The sequence below is a fragment of the Geotrypetes seraphini genome, chromosome 11 (genome assembly GCF_902459505.1).
Source record: "Geotrypetes seraphini chromosome 11, aGeoSer1.1, whole genome shotgun sequence".
In the NCBI taxonomy this organism is placed as follows: Eukaryota; Metazoa; Chordata; class Amphibia; order Gymnophiona; family Dermophiidae; genus Geotrypetes; species Geotrypetes seraphini.
This window is the reverse complement of record NC_047094.1, coordinates 47218407-47242186: the sequence shown is the minus strand read 5'-3', so window position 1 is coordinate 47242186 and position 23780 is coordinate 47218407. Positions and strand designations below refer to the sequence as shown.

The 23780-nt window shown below is 41.8% G+C and overlaps 2 protein-coding genes across 9 annotated transcripts in view; one reads left to right on the top strand and one right to left on the bottom strand.

Annotated features, from left to right (window-relative positions):
• GLYR1 (glyoxylate reductase 1 homolog) overlaps positions 1-15860 on the bottom strand; it is a 104929-nt gene extending 89069 nt beyond the window's left edge. For 2 of the 7 annotated variants that reach the window (XM_033963842.1, XM_033963843.1), the window contains exon 1: positions 15677-15829. In XM_033963842.1, the coding sequence (XP_033819733.1) occupies positions 15677-15714 (38 nt within the window). In that variant the 5' untranslated portion in view covers positions 15715-15829. Of the gene's footprint in view, positions 1-14757; positions 14806-15676 lie in introns of all 7 variants that reach the window. The other 5 variants (XM_033963846.1, XM_033963847.1, XM_033963844.1 and 2 more) reach the window with 5 other exon arrangements.
• Positions 15780-23780, top strand: part of UBN1 (ubinuclein 1) — a 94170-nt gene continuing 86169 nt past the window's right edge. Inside the window, exons 1-4 of one of the 2 annotated variants that reach the window (XM_033963840.1) lie at positions 15780-16025; positions 16790-17770; positions 18442-18528; positions 20418-20525. In XM_033963840.1, the coding sequence (XP_033819731.1) occupies positions 17525-17770; positions 18442-18528; positions 20418-20525 (441 nt within the window). In that variant the 5' untranslated portion in view covers positions 15780-16025; positions 16790-17524. The remainder of the gene's footprint in view (positions 16026-16789; positions 17771-18441; positions 18529-20417; positions 20526-23780) is intronic. The other variant, XM_033963841.1, reaches the window with a different exon arrangement.

Sequence of the window (23780 nt, the reverse complement as noted above, 5' to 3'; positions counted from 1 at the left end):
TCCTCCCTTTCTTCTCCCCTATTCCATGTATCCATAAGCATTTCTTCTTATCTCTTCCCTGCTGCACCTATTGCTGTGCACCATCTCCTCCCTCTGTCTCCCCTTCCATCCCAGTGCACCATCTCATCCCTCTCCCATGGTCAGACAACTCTGTTTTCCCCCTCCTCCCCTCATATGGTCTGGCATCTTTCTCCTCTCCTTCCCAGAGCCTGGAATCTTTCTCCTCTCCCATGGTCTGACATCTCTCTCTCCTTCCCTCCCTCTTCCCGAGGTCTAACAACTCTCTCCTTCTTGCAGTCTGGCATCTCACTCTCCCCTCTTTCCCTTCCATGGTCTGGTATCTCTCTCTCTCGTTCCCATTCCAGTGGTCTGACATCTCTCTGTTCCCTCCTTCCATCACCTTTCTCTGGAATCTGATATCTCTTCCTTCTTTGAATCATCTCTCCTCCCTCCCAGTGTAACATTTCTCCATCCCTCCTCTCCACCACTATCACGTCCAACAATTCTCCCTCTTCCCCATGTACAATATACTATCTTTCTTTCCCTCCCACTCCACACACCTATGTCCAAGAATTTTCTTTTTCTCTTCCCTCATCCATTGTCAGCATCTGTCTTTCCCTCCCTTCTTAAACCCCAGCCCATGCAACCTCTGTCCTTCCCAACTCCCTATCAGCCCGTGCAGCATCTGTCCTTCTCAACCCCCTTCAGCTCATGCAGCATCTGTCATTCTCAACCCCCTTCAGTTCATGCAGCATGTCCTTCCCTCATTCCCAATCCCTTCTCAGCTGGATCCTGCGGCACAACCTGTCCCCAGTTCCCGACTTCCCCACCTACCACCTCCCTGCCGCTGAAATTTAATATCTTCGGGCAGCCGACGCAAAGCTAGCCTCCCACTGTCAGCCTGCCCCAGAAGTGTTCTTTCTGTAGTGGCCTTCCTACACAGGAAGAGGAAGTGATGCAGAAAGAACACTTCCAGGGCAGGCTGGCTTTGCGTCGGCTGCCTGAAGATTTTAAATTTCAGCGGCGGGGAGGTGGTAGGTGGTGGAGTTGGGACTCAAGGAGGTTCCTGGAGAGGATTTCACTACAGTCTAGTGTCAGGCACATAATCACTGCAGGCCCAATAAAACAGCCAGGTGGGCCAAATTCAGCCCGCAGGCCTTGTGTTTGACACATGTGCTCTAAGTGGTTTATATTCAGGTACTCAAGCATTTTTCCCCATCTGTCCAGGTGAGCTCACACTCTATCTAATGTACCTGGGGCAATGGGGATTAAGTGACTTGCCCAGGGTCACAAGGAGCAGCGTGGGATTTGAACCCGCAACCTCAGGGTGCTGAGGCTGTGGTTCTAACCACTGCATCACACATTCCCTACATAAAATCAGGGCTGTGGAGTCGGAGTCGAGGAGTCAGAGTCGGAGGAAATTTCGGGTACCTGGAGTCGGAGTCAGAAGTACAAAAAACTGAGGAGTCGGAGTCGGAACATTTATCTACCGACTCCATTTTTAAACTTGGCATACCAATCACGAGCGATTCTTTCAGCTATAGCACCCACTATATACACAGCACAAATGTTGCAAGCAGCTTCTGCGGCCTTAGAACCTTGATTAAAAGCAAAAAGAAGGTGGTGTCGAAAATGCTCATTTCTCTCAACTTGACATTCCATTTTAACGATCTGAAAATTAACCAGTGCTGTGGAGTCGGAGTCGGAGTCAATTTCGGGTACCTGGAGTCAGAGTCTTAAGTACAAAAAACTGAGGAGTCGGAACATTTATCTACCGACTCCACAGCCCTGCATAAAATGGTGCATAAATTGGATACTTGTAATGTGAAGCTGGGAGTACACATGAGCAAAGTCTGTGTGGGGGCTCACAGCTACAGTATGTGTGTATATTATAGAATATTCTAATTTATGCAAGTTTTTTCTAACCATTCTAGGCACAAGCATTTACATCAGCTCCATGATAGGCTGTATGTGTGGATTTGCAACCGTTCTAAGCTTAAGATATACAGAGGCATATTCCCCCTTCTTGAATAGAATTCAATAAAAGAAAGTAAGCTTCTGCATTCCTTTATGGAACAGGCACTCAATACGTGTTTATAGAATTACTGTCTAAGAGACACAGATTTGATTTATAAGCCTGGACTCATCATTGGGGATGTTAGGGCTAGAAATTCTGTGGAAACAGCATTAACACTCCCTGGGACTAGAGAAGGGTATATCGGTCATTGCAATCTGCTGATATCAAAGAACTAGACTCAGGCTACCTGAGGCCAAGGACTGTAATAGCTAGATGTTATAAAACTGGAAAAATATTTTAGGTCAGGGCTGCCCAAGTCCGGTCCTCGAGATCTACTGGCAGGCCAGATTTTCAGGATATCCACAATGAATATACATGAGAGAGATTTGCCTGCACTGCCTTCTTGGTATGCAAATCTCTCTCATGCATGTTCATTGTGGATATCCTGAAAACCTGGCCTGCCAGTAGATCTCGAGGACCGGACTTGGGCAGCCCTGTTCTAGGTTGTTGCAAATAAATGCTCATGGTGCTGTAATCCAGTAGAGTCTTAATCCTGTTGAGTAGAAAGCCCAAAAGAGGAGAGAAAAGGTCTGTTAAAACAAAAGCAAGCAAGTAGTTCCTGGTACCTAATAACCAGCATTAACACTAATCTTTCTCAGACAGATGCAAAAATAGACCAATTTTCATCTCATCTGAGTTTTAAATTAAGCACTAAAAAATTCCAGGAACTTTATGTTAAAAGAAACCTAAACGAAAAATTTTAACAAGGAAAACAGACCAAATACCAGCAGTTAGATAGCTGGCTCACCTACTTACGGTAAAGGGTCTACAACCCTTCAGATGCATACATGAATCATGTCCTAAAGAAGTTTTAAAAAGGGAGTCCTCCTCCCCCCCTCTAATCTTTTCTAACACCAAGCTGGATGACTGCTGGAAGGGAAACCTTGCAGCACTGAATTTGTCAGTAATCTCTGAACATTAAATTCTAAGATCCTGCAGGCCACAGACCTTGAATTTCTTGCATGGCAACACAAACACCAAATCACAGGAACAGCCCTTATCAAAAGCAGTATAATCATAGAAAATAAAAACACAGAACATATTTAAAACCATATTAACATTACTCCTATGTGGATGTTATCGGCCACAGACACCATTTTCAGAATATGCATTGGTACATCTTGTAGTAAAAACTAGAATCACTGCTCACAGATTTTGTAGTAGTGACACCCCCAATCAAATAATGATCCTGTGAGCATCTGTACAATGTGATGGAGCTTTACATATTTATTCCTTGGGCCCCTGATGGCCCTAAACAAATCCGATTCAATGTATGCAAATGAACATCAAATATTTATTGTGCATATGTTACCATCAGACCTATTTACAGCTTCTAGTTTAAGCATTGTAAACAGATGGAAATAGTAACATCAGAGGAAATGCTAGTAAAAGATCAGGTATTCTGTCCTTACAGAGCCTATTCTATTGAGGTACATGTGATAAACCTGCACTGGTAAAGTTATTACATAGATGTCCTTTTACTAAAACTGCGGTAAGCACTAGCGCATACTTGCAACACATTAAAAAGGCTTACCAAAAGATGTTTGCTGGCGTCCAGGGGTAAATTTTTTTTTTCTGGGAAGAGGTGTTTGGGGGTAGAGAGCGGGCATAACAGTGCTAATCAGTTAGTGTGTAAGGCATTTTTGAATGCTAATTGATTAGCTTGGGGGCTCTTACCGCCTACAAAATAGGTGATGGTAGGAGCTCATGAGGTAAGTTTTATTAATGGCTGTGCACTAATAGCAAAATTAGCTCTCTTCTTACCTAGAGAGATTCTCCATCCTCCATCCCTACCAATATGGCTTCAGACCCAGCTTCAGCACCGAATCCCTCCTAGTTTCCTTAATTTCTAAGGTGCAACAACTACATTCTCGTAACAAATTCGTTGTCCTATTACAATTCGATCTCTCTGCAGCTTTCGATGTTGCCACCACGACATACTACTTTATCAACTTTCCGAGATAGGAATTGAATCCGCCGTCCTAAAGTGGTTCTCAAACTTCCTACGCTCTCACTCCTACACTGTCAACACAAATGGCACCATGTCCGTTCCTTGGACACCATCTTGCGGTGTCCCTCAGGGATCACCCCTATCCCCTGTTCTCTTTAACATCTATATGTCCTCCCTGAAACTCCTCCAATTATCCCCCCTTGAAACAATCTATACATACGCTGATGACATCCTTGTCCTCCTTGAGACAGACCAGAACCTCACCAACCTCCACAAGAACATTACAGCTTGCATAATGAGACTCTATTCCTGGTCCTTCTTGGTACAGATGAAACTGAATGAATCAAACACAAAATTACTCTGGCTCAGCCCAAAATTAGAACACCTGCCCATCCTCTTCGCACTACCCTCAGGCGCTGCACTGCAGCTTGAGTTCTCAAGCAAGGTCCTTGGCATCATTATCGATTCTTCTCTCTCCCTCAATGACCACTTCAACTCCTTGGCTAAATCATGCTTTTTCAGCCTCCACATGCTGAGGAAAGTAAGATCCTATTTTCGCCAACAACATTTCGCCGTCCTATCCAATCCATCATCCTCTCCAAATTAGACTACTGCAATGCCATCTACTTAAGCCTATCAAAAAAAGTCTTCAAAGACTCCAGCTAATCCAGAATACTGCAGCCAAGTTGATCTTTGCAAAACGCAAGTCTGACCATGTCTCCCCACTCCTAGCCAAACTTCACTGGCTCCCAGTGATTTCCAGAATCCATTTCAAATGCTCCTGCCTGGCTTTTAAGATCATTCACGGCATCCTTCCTCCCTTAATCCCACTATCTTATAACTCCTCGAGTCCTGACTCTACCAGACCCACCCAAAGGTATAAATTATCCTTCCCCTCTCTACACGGTATTCGCTATGCAGGCAAACTGGGAAAATCCCTTCTCTTCAGAATCACAGGTCTTTGGAATGACCTTATTACCCCGCTGCGGAACCTGGGCTCCCTCCAATTATTCCGCAAGCAACTGAAAACCTGGCTTTTCACTAAAATGTAATTCTATCCCCCCTTACTCTTCTCTTCTATATATAAGTTCATGTAAACCTTTTTTTCCTTCTCTTTCTATATTTTAAGTTCTTGTAAACCGTGCCGAGCTCCACAACATCTGTGGAGATAATGCGGTATATAAACTTAAAGTTTAGTTTAGTTTAGTCATTAATTCAGAAAATCAACCATTCTCCAACCATGGCAAAAGTGGCCTTAGCATGTGGGGAAAGACCTGCGTAAGGGGCACGTAAATACCAGTTTGCTGTGGCTTTAGTAAAAGGGCCCCATAGCTTGCTAAGCAGAATATTTTTAACTAAAAATTATTTTATCACTGAAGGGACAAAAATTCAACATGTGTTCTGAAAATACGTTCATGGGACTATTACAAGCAAAACAACATCAAAGAATTTATGAATTTGGAACATATGCAACATAATTTCCAGGTAATAAGTAGCTTCTTTATATAAGTTGCAGGGACTAAAAACGGTAAAAAGAAATGGTAAAGTTTGCACGCAAGTCACTCCTTTGTATAAGTCGTGGCAAAAGAAACAGTACCAGCAGTTTTAATCCCATTCCGTAACATCTGAATAGCAATTGCTACTTGAGGCTGCCAGTACTTTATCCACACTCAGGCCTACAAAAAGGGGGGTTTGGGAGCCTCAACACCACCATCACCTGCACCCATGTCCCTGGCCCCATGATCTGCAAATCGCACAGATAAAGAGCAGATCAGTTATACCAGGAATACTGCAATTTAATTTAATAAATAAATAAATAAATAAAACCCAACATAGCCACATTTTAGTAATGCTAAAGTACTGTGTGCAATTCCGGTCGCCATATCTCAAAAAAGATAGCGGAATTAGAGAAAGTACAAAGAAGGGCAACAAAAATGATAAAAGGGATGAGATGACTTCCCTGAGGAAAAGCTAAAGCAGCCAGGACTCTTCAGCTTGGAGAAGAGAAGGCTCAGGGGTGCTATGATAGAGGTCTATAAAATAATGAGTGGAGTGGAAAGGGTAGATGCGAATGGCTTGTTTACTCTTTCCAAAAATACTAGGAGTAGGGGGTATGTGATGAAGCTACTAACCCCCCTCTTTTACTAAGGTGCGCTAATCGAATTAGCACACGCTAAAGTGTCCATAGACTAACATGCACGCGTTAGCATTTAGTGTGCGCTAATTGGTTAGCGCACCTTAGTAAAAGAGGGCCTAAGCAGTAGATTTAAAACAAACTGCTGAAAATATTTCTTCACACAATGTATAATTAAACTCTGGAATTCGTTGCTGGAGAATGTGGTGAAATCAGTTTGCTTAGTGGGGTTTAAAAAAAGGTTTGGATAAATTCCTAAAAGGGAAGTCTATAGGCCATTATTGAGATAGCTTGGGGAAATCCACTGCTTATTCTTAGGATAAGCAACATAAAATCTGTTTTATTACTTGGGACCTAGCTAGGTTCTTGGGACTTGGGCTGGTCACTGTAGAAAACAGGATACTGGGCTTGATGGACCTTCGGTCTGTCCCAGTATGGCAAGTCTTATGTTTTTAATTTAAAACAATCAATATTCCTCGTACAACTGGTCTGCTCTTGTCTTCTGCCCAGCTGTGTTGTGACAGAGATGACCTCAACCCTCTCCACACCACACAGACTGAGTCCAAGTGCTTGCCACAGGAGAGGGAAGTGCCTGCCATATGCTGAGGAGTAGGAGGAGGGAGCCACGCACAGTCTGTTCTATGTTAATTCATTTTCTTTCTTCAAAAGGCGGATATTTGATTCTTCTCCTCTATATTAGGCAGTCTTCTCTTCCGGTGGAATACACATCCGAGCCTTGCAGGCTCAGAGCAACATGGAACATGAAGCCGGTAATGACAATACGTAAGGTCAGGAAAGCACAGTCTTCTGTGTGCAGTGGAACAAGTCAAGTTTCAAGTTTCAAGTTTATTAGGTTTTTTATATACCGCCTATCAAGGTTATCTAAGCGGTTTTACAATCAGGTACTCAAGCATTTTCCCTATCTGTCCCGGTGGGCTCACAATCTATCTAACGTACGTCAAAGACTCAGCACTGACAACAAATTACTGCTATGTAAAGTTTGTGCATAAGTCACACCCACAAGTTCTTATGCTACAAAAAACCCACACAACTTATAACACAGAAATTACAATATTTATAAATTTGTTTTGTCTTTGTAGATCTAAATGCATATAAAATATGTGAATATGTATGCACAAGCCATCTTACACATACTATAGATAGACAGATACACAAAATAAATATTTAGAAAACTTGGGTGCCAGCGATCAAGGAATTTTTTTTCCTTAATTTGCTTTTGTTTGTTTTTTGTTTTTTTTTTATTTATTTGCTTTTGCACTATTTTTGTCATTTTGCTTATTTAGGGGCCCTTTTACTAAAGAATAGAATGTGCCAACAGAATTACCGGTAGTATGCACTAAGTGCTAAGAAGCCCATTTATACCTATGGGCTTCTTAGCATTTAGCAAGTGCTAATTCTGTTAATGTGCTAAACTTTAATAAATGGGACCCTTAGGTAATTTTTTGTCTTATTCTGGGATCCTTTTACTAAGGCGCGCTAGCCTTAGTAAAAGGACCCCTCTGTTATTTGTTTTCTTTTAACTTTTCATTGCTCTTTCCTTCTATGTAGTCTCCCCTCCCAGCACAGGAGTTAGTGACAGGAAGCAGCTCTAGGCCACAGTTCTGTTGGCAGCACATTATCAAAGTGTACCCACCCACATGAACAGCAACTTCTTAGGCTAGGCCCAACCCACTGTTTGGACTACCTCCCCCTTGACATCTGCAGCATCCCTTTTTACAGATCTGGGAGGATGCTTCAGATTTTAGGAGCCTGGGAAACCCTTAGTTTTTTTCCCATCTGTGCGCATTTGTATATATACAGTATATATGTCTATGAATATATACATATTTTAAATTCTAAACCTATATAGTTATTTTCAAAGCAATTTTGTTTAATATTCTGAGGACAATCATTTCTGCTGCAAAAAAATGAAAAAAAATATTTACCAGCACTTCTATTGCCAATGCAGGTGATAAAGATTGAAACTTCTGCTTTGAGTAAGGTTCACATCAATTTGAAGGGTTTACTGAAGATAATGTATGTTGTATGTGAAGACTCACAAATAAAAAAAATATATATTCATGTATTTAGCACTTAAAAGGTCTTGCCAAAAATGCTCAAGGTTTCACAAGTATATATGCACTTTTTCTAGTATGGCAGCACTAGGATCAAATTAGATTGCTACAGCTTGACCATAGTAAAGGGTCTAGGACGCAGCCGGTTCATTGTGGCCATTTTAGCACAATGAATCCGATTCAGTGTTTTTTTTGGGGGGGGAGTTGATGCCCACACACACACACAAACAAAATTAGACCTCTCTAAGCATCGGCCCTGGAGCAGCAGGCCACAAAGTGAGGCTGGGAAGCTGGCAGTGGTGGCTAGCGGGGAACCCAGACCATGGAGGGAGAAGCTACCGCAGAAGTCACGTTACTGGAGTGTCACTTTGGCAGTGGCTGGCATGAAGCCCAGATCCTGGAGGTAGAAGCTGCCACTGAAGTCATGTTTTTTAGCTGCTCGGGCGGCGGTGGCTGGCAGGGAGCCCAGGTACTGAGGAGGGCACTGGGGCATCTCTGCAGCAGTGGCTGGTGGGAAGCATGGGCCCTGGGGATAGAAGCTGCCACCAAAGTCGCATCCTGCAGCTTCTTGGGCGACAGTGGTTAGAGGAGAATCCAGGTACCAGGGAGGGGGATGGGGCATCTGCAGTGATGGCCTTGGGGGGGGGGGATAAGCTGCCGCCGGAGCTTTCAGCTTCTTGTCGCATGGCTGGGGGGATCTCTGTCCAAAATAAGATGATTCATCACAGCTGTGATGAAATGTCCAGCGATGAATCATCCTATTCTGTCTAGAAAATTAGTAGATCAGCACAATAGGCTAGATTCACCAAGGGTTTGCGAGCCCTTTGCGACCAAATTTCCCTCCTACACTATTCACTAAGGCCTACAGCAATCCGATCTCAATACTCCCATGAAAATTAGTAAAACCCCATGCAAAATAGCCAAGCGACTGATTCACTAACAATTGCTTGGCTATTTTGAGTTGGGTGTTACTGGGTTTTACTACTGACAAACCCGACTGCTGCAAACCTGTCGGTAACTGAGTTACCGAAAGGTCTGCAGGTTTTTGAGAGGCCTGCTCCCTAAGGAAGTCCCTGATTGGCTGAGGTGCCCTAAGCCCCTCCAAAGGGAGGAGCTCGAGGCGCCTCAGCAAAATCAGTGCCTTAGGCCTCTCCCCATGCATCAAATGATGCGCCAAGGCAGGGCCTAAGGCTGCTATTGGGCGGCAGCTAGCCGGAGCAGCATGAGCAGGACTTTCCTCCTGCTCCCAAAGATTTGCACAACGTAGGAGCAGGAGGAGGGTCCGGGCACCCCTCCTGCTCCCGAAGATGGAGCTCCTTGGCGGAAGGAGCAGGAGGGACTGGGCACTCCTTCTGCTCCCAACTATTTTAAAGGTACTGGGGTGGGTGGGCCGGACCGACTGCCTGGGCCGACCAGGGGTGGGCCAGGGGGGGTTGGGAGGCCTAGGAGCAGGAGGGACTGAGCACCCCTCCTGCTCCCAACTTTTTGGTGATCGGGGCCTGGGGGATGTTGGGCAGGGCCGGGGTGTCGGGCCGGTGCCCGATCTCTCTTCCCTGCTCGACAGACTCTCCTGCTTTCTGCCACCATTCCTTGCAGTGCAGGCCCGCTTTAAAATCACAGGCTTACAATGCAGGGAATGGCGGCAGAGAGCAGGAGAGTCCGGGAGCAGGCAAGAGAGATCTGGACTGAGCCCTGACAGCAGTGACAGGAGGCTGCTTCTCCTGTCACTATTGTTAGGGTGTGCGCAAGAGCGGGGATCGCTCTGGCCATGAGTAGGGGGCATGTTAACGATCGTCCCCATTTGCATGCCAGCCTTTACTGAATTCGTCGGCCGGCATGCAAACGGAAACAGTTTGTGCACAGTTTGGAGGTTTAGTGAATCCTGGCCAATGTCAGAAAACATCCTTTGAAACAGCTTCAGTTAGCCAGCCAGCATCTATCCTATAGTCTGTGGATCAAGGTTTCTGAAACTTGTCCTTGGAACCCGACAGCCAGTCATGATTTCAGGATATCTACAAGGAATATGCATGAGATATGTTTCAGTACACTGGGCACTGTGTACAGTACGTTATCTTCATTGCACCCTTCATATTGATGTGAACCTTATTCAAAGCAGAAGTTTCAATCTTTTCTTTATCACCTAAATTGGCAATAGAAGTGCTGGTAAATATTTTTAAAGACTTTTTTTTCTTTTTTTTTTGCAGGAAATGATTGTCCTCAGAATATTAAACAAAATTGCTTTGAAAATAACTATATAGATTTAGAATTTAAAATTTGTATATATACATAGGCATGTACAGTCCCTCTTTTCTACAGCAGCTTAACGGTAGACTTTTGCAGCAAGAGTTGAAAAACTGCAGCAAATTTTCTAAAATTCTATGACAATTATGTAACTCAATTCTCATTTATATCGTGCACAGTGGTGATAAAAAATGTAAAATCTACATTCTAAGTATATAAAGTTTATAGAAAAAAAACAAACATAATACAAGTAGAACAATCCTGAATATACATACATTTATGCCCTTTGGTGAATTCCCCCTGAAATGTTGTTAATCCTTATTTTACGTCATGAAAATATCATTGTCCTGCATTCTGTGTGGAGTTAATTTGGCCTTTATTGGGAGAAAAATGAATCTTGGTGATTGGTATTAGGAAGGGAGGAGGCAGGAGTAAAAGGGATCAGGAAAATGAAAAGAGAGCAGATCTGAGGTAAGATAGGAGAGAGAAAAAAAAAATCAGGATAGTGTAAAGAGAGAGGAAGGGCATAAGAAGGAGGAACGAGAAGGAGTGTGCTGCGGGATTAAGAAGGGAAGTGACCTCACTTCCTGACAGAGAACCTTTTTTTCGCTTATACTTCATTATTTCTAATCATCTCACTCTTTCTCCACCCCCATACCCACACTCATATACCAAAACACAACAGTGGATCTCTAATTAGAAAATGAATGGCATTAATTAAAGAACAAGGGCTGGCACTAGGCAGACTTGCATGGTCTGTGCCCTGTATAGGGCAATTTGGTTTAGGATGGGCTCACTGACACTGCTCACTGACACTGACCGTCCTTTTGCAGTACGCCTGTAGGAAGAGGACAACAGCAGCAGCACCTTGAGCTAAATCCTTTCCCACTGCTACCCAGGGTTCAGACCACCATAATGCTGCACAGGACAAAAATGACAACAATGCAAGGCAACAACAGAAGACAGTGTGAGATGTTGGATTACTGCTCTTTTGAACAAACTGGGATTGCGCCAGATAGGATTTTCTAAGCATGCAATATCTAGTTGTTTACTTTTGCTCTTAGTTGATTATTCCATTTTTGACTTTTTATTAATGCTGGTTTTTTAAAATGGATATCATGTTTAGGGGCCTTTTTATTATGTGGCAGTAAGCACTAATGTGTGCTTGCCAGCGCCTAAAAACAGTGATAGTGACACATGCTCAGGAGAATGACATGGGGACAAATTTTTCCCCGTCCCCTTGGGAATTCATTTTCCCATCCTCACAAATTCTTTTCCCGACATTGCCCCATTCCTGCAAGCCTCAAACACCTTAAAATCATAAGTGTTCAAGGCTTGTGCGATTAAGGCAGAGCTTACAGAAATGGGGCAGTAGCAGTGACAAAACTCATGGGACAGGACGGGGAAATTGAGTTCCTACGGGGATGGGGACAAATTTGTCCCAGTGTCAGCCATGTGCTAACTGCAGGCTCAGAACGTGCCACCCACACACTAAAAATACATTTTATTCTTTAGCATGGGGGATCATGTTTGGGGACAGAGTAGGCATGCCCTGCTCTAATCGGTTAGTGCATAGGCATTGAAGCGCACTGACTGATTAGCATAGGAGCCCTACTAAATAGGTAGAGTTGAGGACTTACACGTAAGTTTCCCATTTGACTATTATATCGTATTTAGAATCATTGTATGGTATTGTATTTAGTCTTATCGTATTGTATTGTATTTAGACTCACTACATTGTACTGTACTGTATTGTATTTATACTCACTGTATTGTATTGTATGTAGACTTATTGTATTGTATTAAGACCTTTTGTTATTCGCTGAATGTCCACCTTCTTACAATGTAAACCGCCTAGAAGTCACCTGACTATGGCGGTATAGAAAAATAAAGTTATTATTATTATTATTATTATAATGACCAAACGCTAATTTTGCAATTTGCACTTGGCCATTAATGAGAAAACGGTATTGTCAGCCACCTTAGAGACACACTAAAAACGGCGCTGGCTGCTTTTTAACATGGCTTAGTAAAAGAACCCCTTATACTTTTAATTGTTTTTGTAAACTTTTCTTATGTTTATCACTATACACTTATTTTTCATTCTGAGATGTGCAGCCCCATTTTAGAAAGAATACATAAGTCGAAATAGAGACATCTAGGTTAAGATATCTCATTTCACTAGTATTTTAGAAAAGAACCCGACTACAGTAGAAATTGATGTTTATGTAGCGTCTGTTTGGCTTAAACATCTATTTTAGTGAAAAAAGGTCAAAATGTAAACAGATTAAAAACCAAGATATACATGTTGATGCTGTAGAATAGCAACAAACATGCATGTGCATGCATGTGCATGTTTATCTTTGCCATTTTAAATTATAAATATACATGGCTTGGGGTGGGAGGGTGGAAGTACCTAAACATGCTTGGTAGCAGGTGTAAATTGACTTTAATCCCCCTTCAAAATGAAGAATAAACATAATTTCTAGGTACACCTTAGTCCTACGTAACATATGCCCCCTTGTTATTTGCATGCACTTGCCAGGTACTTGTGACCTGGGTTGGCCACTGTTGGAAAAGGGATATTGGACTTGATAGACCTGCAGTGTGTCCTAGAATGGCAGCTCTTATGTTTTTATGACGTGTATATTCCAGCTTTGCAAAATGTCCTGTTTCCATCAGAACCTGATTCGGCAGTGGGTTCTTTAGCCCTGCTGTTGTCTTCAACTCTCCAGACCATGCCTTCAAGCTAAGTCTGCTATTTTTTATCTAGGAGTCGGCTGGGGGACTTTCTGAGTGTCCTGCTCTGTCTTTACTTTAGCACTAAAGATTGTGATTGATTATTATTATTACTACTATCACTTTATTATTTTCTCACTAATGATTGATTTGAGCACACAGAAGGGATTCAGTGATGGTGTGCAGGTGGAGGTTAGATAATCTTCACCAGTGTGTGTAAGCACTGGAGAATTATCTCCCTTCGTTTTTCCTTCACACCAAGGATCCCTCCTATATTTACTATCACGATACTGTAATATTGAAATTTTGGTGCCTAAGACAGAGCGGGTCACTTTGAAAGTCTATTAGACTTTTTACTGCTTTTTGTGGTTGCTATTTAGTGTCTTGTGCAGTACTTTTTTGGAGTTATTTTGGGTTCTGTTTCCATCAGTGACAAATCCAGGTCATAAGTACCCGGCAAAATTTCAAAAAGGAGCTATGTTCCATACTGCTTATCCCCAAATCCACCTTATTTATGGTTTATGGACTTTCTCCAGGAACTATTTTTAAGTCTGGTTATACTAGCGTTTCTCTGCATTCTCTGGCAACATATTCCAAAAAGTTTAGAAGAGGAGAATGATCCTCTATTGCCCCAGGTACAAAATAAGTACCTGTATATAATATGTAACCCACTTTTTTTTTAACCACAGAAAGACAGTAACCCATCTCCTTTCCCTTTATGGCTGCGTGATGTAGGAGAAAAGTCTATTATACAGTTAAAAGCTTAAATTTGCTGCTAAAGTGCTAGTATTCAGTATAAATATCTATAACTTTAAATTGATTTCTTATATGGTTAAAATTTTATGTGACTGTTCCAAGATGGTCCTTTATATGTGTTTTTAGTGGGCTAAAGTTATGCAGATGACAATTAACCTTGCAGTGTATATTGTCAGTTTTACAACACATAACTTCACTCAGAAAAAACAAAACCACAAAATTTCATAAATGGGAACTTTCCATTGAAGCCTTGCTTGAAGTTAGAATATCATCATCATTTGTTGGTTTTACAAGTTTGCTCTGATAATTCTACAATTAAACATATTTTCAGGATATTCATGAGAAACATACATATACACACACACATACTCATCACATAGTCTTCTTTGAAATTTTATTATATTTATAGACTCTCTCTCTAACAAAAAGCTTTGGGACAGAAACAGAATTTAAATACAAAAAATGGCAGTCATTTTAGATGGGTTATTTGCATTTGAGATATGCATAAATGTCCATGGGTTTGATGGACCTTTTGTCTTTAACAGCAGCCATTTTCTGAGTAAGATAGGCAAAATTATGTGTTCCCCTTAAAAACCAAAGAACAAACAAACAGAAAACCCCATATACTGTATACATACAGTATGTAATTGGTACCACCCATCACATGAGCATTTTGAACTGTAAGCTCTTCCGAGCAGGGACCATCTATTGAATGTCAAAATGTACAGGGCTGCAAACACCTTTCAATGCTATAAAAGTGATAAATAGTAGTAGTAACACCAACCTGAAAGTTTTATGAGCCGAATGTATTAATCACCATTGCTTACCCAGCCTACAAAAAAGCAGGTTCTCAATAATGAATATCTTTCTTTATAAACTTACTATCATTTCTAAACTGGAATTTACATCACTTTAGATTTAGAACAATTTAAAATATTCAAACAAATCTACTTAAATATTGATTAAACCAAACAAGTTACAGCTTATGAACCACAGGACTATCCAGCTAAAAACATATTTAAAAAAATCAATAAATACATTTGTACTTTACCAGAACTCCACAAAAAATTACATGTATATAGAGTTTTGGGCTTCAACAGATCCTTTCATCAATATGAAATCATTCCCTGTACAGAGGGAGTTCTACTGAACAATCTTTCTATGACTGTCTCCTAAGATACAGTAAGTGATGAAGGTAAATAAAAATCAGTTGCCTTCACAAGTCTTTAAAATATTCATAATCTTCCTATATTGACGCTGTTAGCCCAGCATCCTCGAGGACTCTGGGAATTCAGCACCCTCTCATATATTGTCTAGTACCCAGTCATCTTTAACTCTCCAACACAGCCTTATACCAGATTCCCTATACTATTGCCTGTAGCCCCATGCCCATAATGTCGACCTTACCATATTACTCCTAGAAATATGTATCAGTAAGACCTACCATACAACTCATCCTATACCTTAATATCTCTAAGCAATCCGACACAGACCACCATCTCCATACTCATACACCTCGGCACTCTCCCAAGCAGCCCTTCGCTGTACATACCTGGATATTTCTGCAGCCCGCCGTGCAACCCCCCCCCCCCCTGAACCTGGTCTTCTTTATAACCCTCCCTCGTAGCTTCACTCTCAACCCGGGCTTCCCAACACGCCCTAATCCACCGACTCCTCCCCAACCCATCCACCTCCGCACTCACCAGACCAGGTCGCCCTGTCGCAGACTCACAGCCGCCATCTTACCAAGAAAAGCCACTAACCAGAGCGCAGGGCAAGCTGGGAACAGGAAGCACCCACCTCGCGCGCCTCGCCGCGGAAGACAATCCCCAACGTTAGTGTGCCCCTTGCAGGTGACTGAAGCGCCCAATTAGCGGCCGGTTCTGGGATGTCACGTGCTCCTCCTTTGAGGCCGGCTGTTAAAGGCGCGCACCCTTGGCACATGATAAGGGAGTTTTTAGTGCTTTTCGGTTGCAGCGTGGGACTGTGTGTTTGGAGCCGGTTGGGAGGCGAGATCCGGCGAGGGTCTGGTGCTGAGTATGGAGAGTGGTGGTGAGTGTTTATGTTGGTATGAAAAGTGGAAACTAGCGTAAGCATGAGGGGTTTGTCATGGCCCTGGAGAGACCCTTGTCCCCAAATGCAGAGTGAGCTGGCCCTGATTCCTTCCCTAATGCCGACAGTTTTATTTCGTCTGTTTCCACGGTTCGGTAATAGAGTGTGGCTGCCTTAATTCCTTGTTACATGGACTTTGCTGGCCTTTACCTGCTTTAACACACGGGCTGAACTGGTCTTGAACCTCTATTCAGTAACAAACCTGCTAGTCTGAGCCTCCCTGCCGGTAACGCATTCATTCTTCAATCTTATATAATGCACCCCGCCTTTTTTCTTCACATGCCCGGGACATATGAACTACTATAGATTTAAACTCTCTTCCAGTAACAGTCCTTCAAACCTAAGATTATACTGTGTTGTCCTGGGATGCCAATACTGTAGACTGTACCAGTTTACATTCAACCCACTGCTCTCCCCCTAATAACACGGTGCTGGCCTGAAATGCACACTATAAACCCTTGCACCAGTTCTCAGACAGAAAGTAGACATATACTTGTCATTTCAAATTTGCCCAGGGAAAACGTACCCAGGGAGATCTGCAACTGTTTTTAGACATTGTCTTTGATGTGACCACAGTTTTTCAAACTGTCTGTATCTGTGCCAACATGGTAACAGCCAGTATCTCCCTGTTGTATTGATCTGAAATACTACCAGTGTAAATTAATTTCCCCTCTCCTGACTTTGATCCTATTTTTATTTTCTAGTTGTCATGGGAGTTGTTTTGCTGTTCATCTGATAATCCCGTGGAAGGAAATATTTGACACTAACTTGTAATTGTATTGCTGCCATTGTATTTGCTGTCATCAAGGAGGAATCTACAGATTGTAAGAAGCTTTGCCAAGTTGTCAGCATCATGAACACTGCAGAAGAGGCTATGGCTTGTGCCTTTTAATAGAGGAATCGCTCTCTCTTTTTTTTTTTGGTCTGATGTACCAGCTTACCTTGTAACTGATGCCGCTGCTCTAAATATGAGAGAGAACCTCAGCAACCGAGAATTATCTCATTTCTCATTCCACTATATGGAGGAAATTGTTGATCTATTGGATTGTGAGATACGAGAATAGTATGTCAATGGAACAAATTCTAGTGCAGTTTGATAAGCTCTCTCTATTAAACAAAGCTGGCTTGTTCTTAGTGGAATAATTGCTATCATACCTTTGTTTTTAATATTTTGTATGACAGACAATTTTAATATACAGATTGGACACATTTTATATAGCTGCATGCACAGATTTTCACAAACACACTTGCATGAAGAATACTTTTACACTTAAACAAAAGCATACTTACTCAAACATCCTCATAAATACCTCTTTCTTCATGTTTTTTCACCCCCAACACCCAGTCCCTAGTTTGAGGACACAGTTCAGCATGCATAATGCTTTTTCTTCCTGACTTGGAAGACCTGGGCTGAGCACTGTTTAGATTTACAAGTGGCCATGGCTGAACCCCGCAGGGTCCAATTCATTTCCCTCCCGACCCCCTCTTTGAATCAAGCTGTATTGATAAAGCCTCGCAAGGATGATGGTTGTGGTGAGCAGCAAGACTCGGAGCCAACAGCAGCTGCTGTCCGCATCACCCTTACTCTCTTTGAACCGGATCACAAGCGTTGTCCTGAGTTCTTTTACCCTGAACTTATTAGAAATCCACGAGGGAGAATTAATTTTCCATCAATAGGAGACAAGGTGAGTACCCCCTTGTTTGCAATTCATTGGACCATTTGTGGGTACTGTTCTCTCTCTCTCTCTATAGATATAGATAGATAGATATATTCAAACCCTGCTTCATATCTCCATCGGAGATCTGTGGAGCATACGGTTCTCCCTAATTCTGATCTGTTAGCCTTTAAAGCACATTCTTTTGTGTCTGTTTATTGTTGTATTTAATTTTATAGATCTTTCCCCACACAAAAAATGCTGATATACTGAAAGGGCCTCTTACAAAATCAGATCATGCCTAAAAGTACACATGGTGCATGTTCACACTAGATATGCTCAGGTGCAGTGTAAGGGCACACAGTCAGTTTCCTTGTTTGTTTTGTAAAATGTATGTACACCAACATTTATGCCTGTTTTCGAGCAGGCATAATGTCTGTACCTTCAATCTAGATATTATTTCTTCAGGATGTGTACACTAGTATAATGGCACACAGGCCTGTGTTCCTTTATACCAGTGTGTTGCACTAATCTCAGGGCTGCGGCTTGAGGACACCCAGAAATGCGTGGATGTCCTCCAGCCACAGCCCTAGCCTAGACACCATGTTATAAAATCACTTTTGAGAGTATGTTTGTGTGTACCTGTTAGACATCTGAGTACTTGATTATATAGGATTGACTGTGTGGTTTCTGTTCTGCAGAAAAAGGAGTCACTAAATTTCTTCCATGATGATCTTATTGAAAGACAGCAAATGGAAGCCATTGCAAAGAAGTTTGAAGAAAAATATGTAAGTGCTGAAACCATGCATTCGCTGTCTGGTAATGTCCTGTACACATGATCTGTCAGTTGAAAAATACACAACTTTGTTCAAGGTTTTGCCAGGTAACAAGCCTAGATGGCAATCTTATTTTTGTTGGGGTTGTTTTTTTTTTGTTTTTTCTTTCAGTTAAGCTTCTTTAACCAAGTTATGTATACACAGTAGGTCCTGGCTATCAGAACCAGGCTTCTAAAACCAGCATATTAAAAAGAAATAGAAAACAAAGCATTCCAAAATATGTCACCTGCTTTTAACATTCCACCCTCTAAATTCTGAAAAGTTGGTATGGTATAGTTAATAATAGACCATTAAAAGGGCATTTGACCTACTCCTAAATCAACCATTTTTAGCTTACCAAACCATCAGCCCTTTGCGTTAGTAATTCTAAATGTCTCTGCAGCACATCTGGTAAACTCTGCATTTATTCTGGTTGGTTTAATACTGGTCAAAGCATACATAATAGTAGGTATATTGCTCTGAAATATGAGACCTATAATTTGCCAGCATTTGAACATGCTAATAGAGTGATAGCCTTCTGATGGGAAAAATGTTTTCTCAGACTGTCAGACTGAGTGATGTAATCTCAAAAAAAAAGAAGTGCTATTCTGTATTTGCACTGAATTGTTATACAAGGATTTGAAAATCTTCTTTAAAAAAAAAAAAAAAAACACCCTGTTTTTATAACACTTTTCCCAAATGGTATGGACCCTTGCTGATGGAGGGGCTAGGTGGAAGATTCCAAGATTAATTCCCAGTAGTACTTTTTGTACCAGCAGGGATTGTTGCATTTGTGGCAGCTGCATTTACTTTTCTCCAAGGAGTTCATGCATATCTTCCATAGTGCACCCAAACTCTGCCAGCCATATCAAGAGACAGAGCACACCAACATATATGATGTGCATCATTGATAGAATATGATATTTTTGTTGGCTTATTGGTTCTCTTCAAAATTTAGTCTTGAAGAATATTTGTCACTTGACCAAAAATAGAAAGCTCTGGTGGTTCTCCATAAGGGTTGTTTCCAAGCAATCTTTTAATTAATACCTGCTGTCATGGAAACCAACTACTCCACCACCTCTCCAGGGTGTGTATTGCTAAGCTGTACTGCTATACCCTTTTTCAAATGGAGAATGCCACATTTTTATATTAATATTTTTTTTCTTCATTGCTCAAAGTTTCTTCCACTCATTGAGAAGCTTACTCTGTCCTAAGTGGTGCTTCAAGTTTCTGCAGAGTCTGTCACAAGGTTACCAAGCTTAGTATTTGGTATCCTCAGCAGCTAATTTTCAGGGTGTATATAAATTGTCATATTTGCATATGTTAAAACTGAACTGATAAAGGTTCCAAGAGCTGAGTTTAGGAAACCCTGCCCTGTCTGATGTGCTGGAAGTTACAAAGCAGTTGGGTACTCTGCTCAGCCCTTAGAATGTAAGCTCCAAAACCTTGAAGAAAATGACTTATTTGCTCTTGTTTAGTACTTCATGCTCTGTGGTAGAATTTTAGTTTCGCCGGTTTTGTAATGTTTAGATGTCTGTGCCAAGAGTAGCCAACCTAGAGCTGCTTAAACCTCTCCTGAGGACCTGGCAGCCAGTGGAATTTTCAAGGCATCCATAACATTTATGCATGAGATCTGTGTGTATATATTGAGTCTGCAGTGCATACAGACTTCTCATGCTATTCATTGTGGATATCCTGAAAACCCCACTGGCTGTGGGATTCACAGGATGGGTCTGGGAAAATCCTGAGCTTAACCTATTCATATTTCCCTTTTACAGTTTAATAAGTGCCTAAAGAAGTGTTCAGTCTGTGCTGCCCCTGTTTTGAATAGTCACAGCTTTTTGTTTCTCTGTACTCTTCAGTTTTCCAATCAGGCCTCAAAGAAACGCAGGAAAGATAGAATCCAGGATCTGATTGATATGGGGTATGGCTATGATGAGAATGATTCCTTCATAGACAACTCTGAAGCGGTGAGTGTGGGTTATAAAGCAATTAGAGGAATAAGGATGAGAAAATGAATTGGGAATGTGAGAGCAAGCTTATGGGTTTCCTGTCGACTGCTTCATGTCGACTGTAGACTTGTGTAGACTATATGGTTTCTATAGTAACATAGTAAATGACAGCAGATAAAGACCCAAATAGTCCATCCAATCTGCCTAACCATATGTGCTCCATAAATTAATCACTTAATTTAAATGGTCCTTTTTTCTTAGATATTTCTGGGCCAGAAATCCAGAGCCCTGCCCGTTAGTGTGCTTAGGTTCTTTCTACTGGAGTCTCCGTCAAAGCTATCTTAACCATCCCAGCCATTGAAGCCCTCCCCAGTCCATCCTCAACAGAATGTTCCTATATGGGACACAGGCTGTTCAAGTCTTCCCAGTACGGGCCTTAGTTCCTTCAATATATACCCATTATTTTCTGATTAGAGATCCTCTGTGTTCATCCCATGCTTGTTTGAACTCTGTTACCATTTTCCTCTCCACCATTTTCCTCTCCACCACCTCCCTCGGGAGCGCATTCCAGACATCAACCACATTGTCCGTAAAGAAGAATTTCTTAACATTACTCTTGAATCTACCACACCTCAACCTCAAATTATGCCCTCTGGTTTTACTATTTTCCTTTCTCTAGAAAAGATTTTGTTCTATGTTAATACCTTTTCAAGTATTTGAGCGTCTGAATCATATCTCCCCCTGTCCCTCCTTTCCTCTAGAATATACATATTCAGGGCTTCCAGTCTCTCGTATGTCTTCTGCCGCAAACCTCCTACCATTTTTGTTGCCATCCTCTGGACCGCTCCAAGTCTTTCTTAAGTCCTTTGCAAGATACGGTCTCCAAAATTAAACACAATATCCGTTATTGACCTGTACAGGGACATCAACACCTTCTTTCTTTTACTGATCATGCCTCTATACAGCCTAGCATCCTTCTGGCAACAGCCACTACCTTGTCACACTGTTTCTTTGCCTTTAGATCTTCAGACACTATCATCCTAAGGTCCCTCTCCCCATCCGTGCATATCAGCCTCTCACCTCCCAGCACATACGGCTCCTTCCGATTTTCTAATCCCCAAATGCATTACTCTGCACTTCTTTTGCATTGAATTTTAGTTGCTAGATATTAGACCATTCCTCTAACTTATGCAGATCTCTTTTCATGTTTTCCATTCCCTCCTCAGTGTCTATTCTGTAAATCTTGGTATCATCCGCAAAAAGACAAATTTTTCCCTTGTAACCTTTCGGCAATGTTGCTCACAAACATATTGAACAGGATCAGCCCCAGCGCCAATCCCTGAGGGACTACACTATCCACCTTTCCCTCCTCCAAGCAAACTCCATTAACCACCACATTCTGGCATCTGTCTGTCAACCAGTTTCTAATTCAGTTCACCACTTTGAGTCTTAACTTCAGCATGTCAGGTTTATTCAAGAGCCTTGTCAAAGGCTTTGCTGAAATCTAAGTAAATTACATCTAGCATATATGCTCTTGATCCAATTCTCTGGTCGCCCAATCAAAAAATTCATTAGATTTGTTTGGCATGATTTACCTTTAGTAAAACCATGTTGCCTCGGATCCTGTAACCCATTTGATTCTAGGAATTTCACTATCCTTTCTTTCAGCAATGCTTCCATTATTTTTCCAATAACTGGAGTGAGGCTTACCGGCCTGTAGTTTCTCACTTCATCTCTGCAACAACCACTTTTTGAATAGGGACCACATCCGCTCTTCTCCAATCCCCAGGAACCATTCCTGTCTCTAAAGATTCGTTGAACAAATCTTTTTAATAGGACCCACCAGAACCTCTCTGAGCTCCCTCAATATCCTGGGATGGATCCCGACTGGTTCCATTGTTTTGTCCACCTTCAATTTTTCATCTTCTTCCTTTCACTAATATCTGAAAATTTGTCTTCCTTTTTTACATTTCTAGCCATTCGCTCCTCCACTTGTGCTTTCGCCAGACATATCTCTCTTGGCTTCTTTCAGTTTCACCTGGTAGTCCTTTCTGTACTCCGTGGGTTTTTTTTTTATATTTCATGAACGCCAGCTCTTTTGCCTTTATTTTCTCTGCCACAAGTTTAGAGAACCATATTGGTTTCCTTTTTCTCTTGTTTTTATTTATTTTCCTCACATGAAGATCAGTAATAAAGAATGACACGGGGACAAATTTTTCCTCGTCCCCACGAGGATTTGTTTTCCCTTCCCCGCGAGTTCTTTTCCTGTCCCATTCTTGCAAGCTCCATCCTCATCTGCACAAGCCTCAAACACTTTTAATATAAGTGATTGAGACTTGTGCAGTTAAGGCAGAACTTAAAGGAATAGGGACAGCAACAAAACCCAAGGGAGCGGGACGGAGAAATTAAGTTCCTGCAGGGACGGGGGACAGATTTGTCCATGTCATTCTCTAGTTGGTAACCATTTTTATTGCTTCTTTCAGTTTAGACCACTGTTTTTCCACTTCCCGTATATTCTTCCATCCTTACAACTCTTACTTCAGATACACACCCATTTTACTAAAGTCTGTATATTTGAAATCTAGGACTTTGAGTTTTGTGTGGCTGCCCTCCCCTTTAGCTGTTATATCAAACCAAACCATTTGATCACTACTTCCCAGGTGGGCACCCACTCTAACATTATAGTCTCCCCATTTGTGAGTACCAGATCTAGTATCACTTTTTCCTTCATGGGTTACATCACCAATTGTCTGAGCAGAGCCTCTTGAAAGACATCCACAATCTCCCTACTTCTTTCTGATTCCGCAGATGGAACTTTCTAGTCCGCATCTGGCCGACTGAAGTCACCCAATAGCAGCACCTCCTCTTTCTTTCTGAACTTATGGATATCTGCAATCGGATCTTTATCAATTTGCCTTGATTGGGTCTGAGGTCTGTAGACTTGCACCCACATAAATAGAAATTTCATCTTCTCTTTTCAGAATGATCCATATCGTTTCTTCCTCTCCCCAGGTCCCCTGCATTTCAGTCGCTTGGATATTGATCTTTACGTAGAGAGCTACTCCTCCACCTTTTTGACCATCTCTGTCCTTCCTAAAAAGATTATATCCCGGTATGTTTGCATCCCATCCATGAGAGTCACTGAACCATAGTCTCTGTGATAGCAACAATATCCAGGTCTGCTTCTAACATCAGGGCTTGCAGTTCATGAACTTTGTTGCTTAGACTGCGAGCGTTTGTGGTCATTGCTTTCCAGCTATCTTTCAGTTGTTA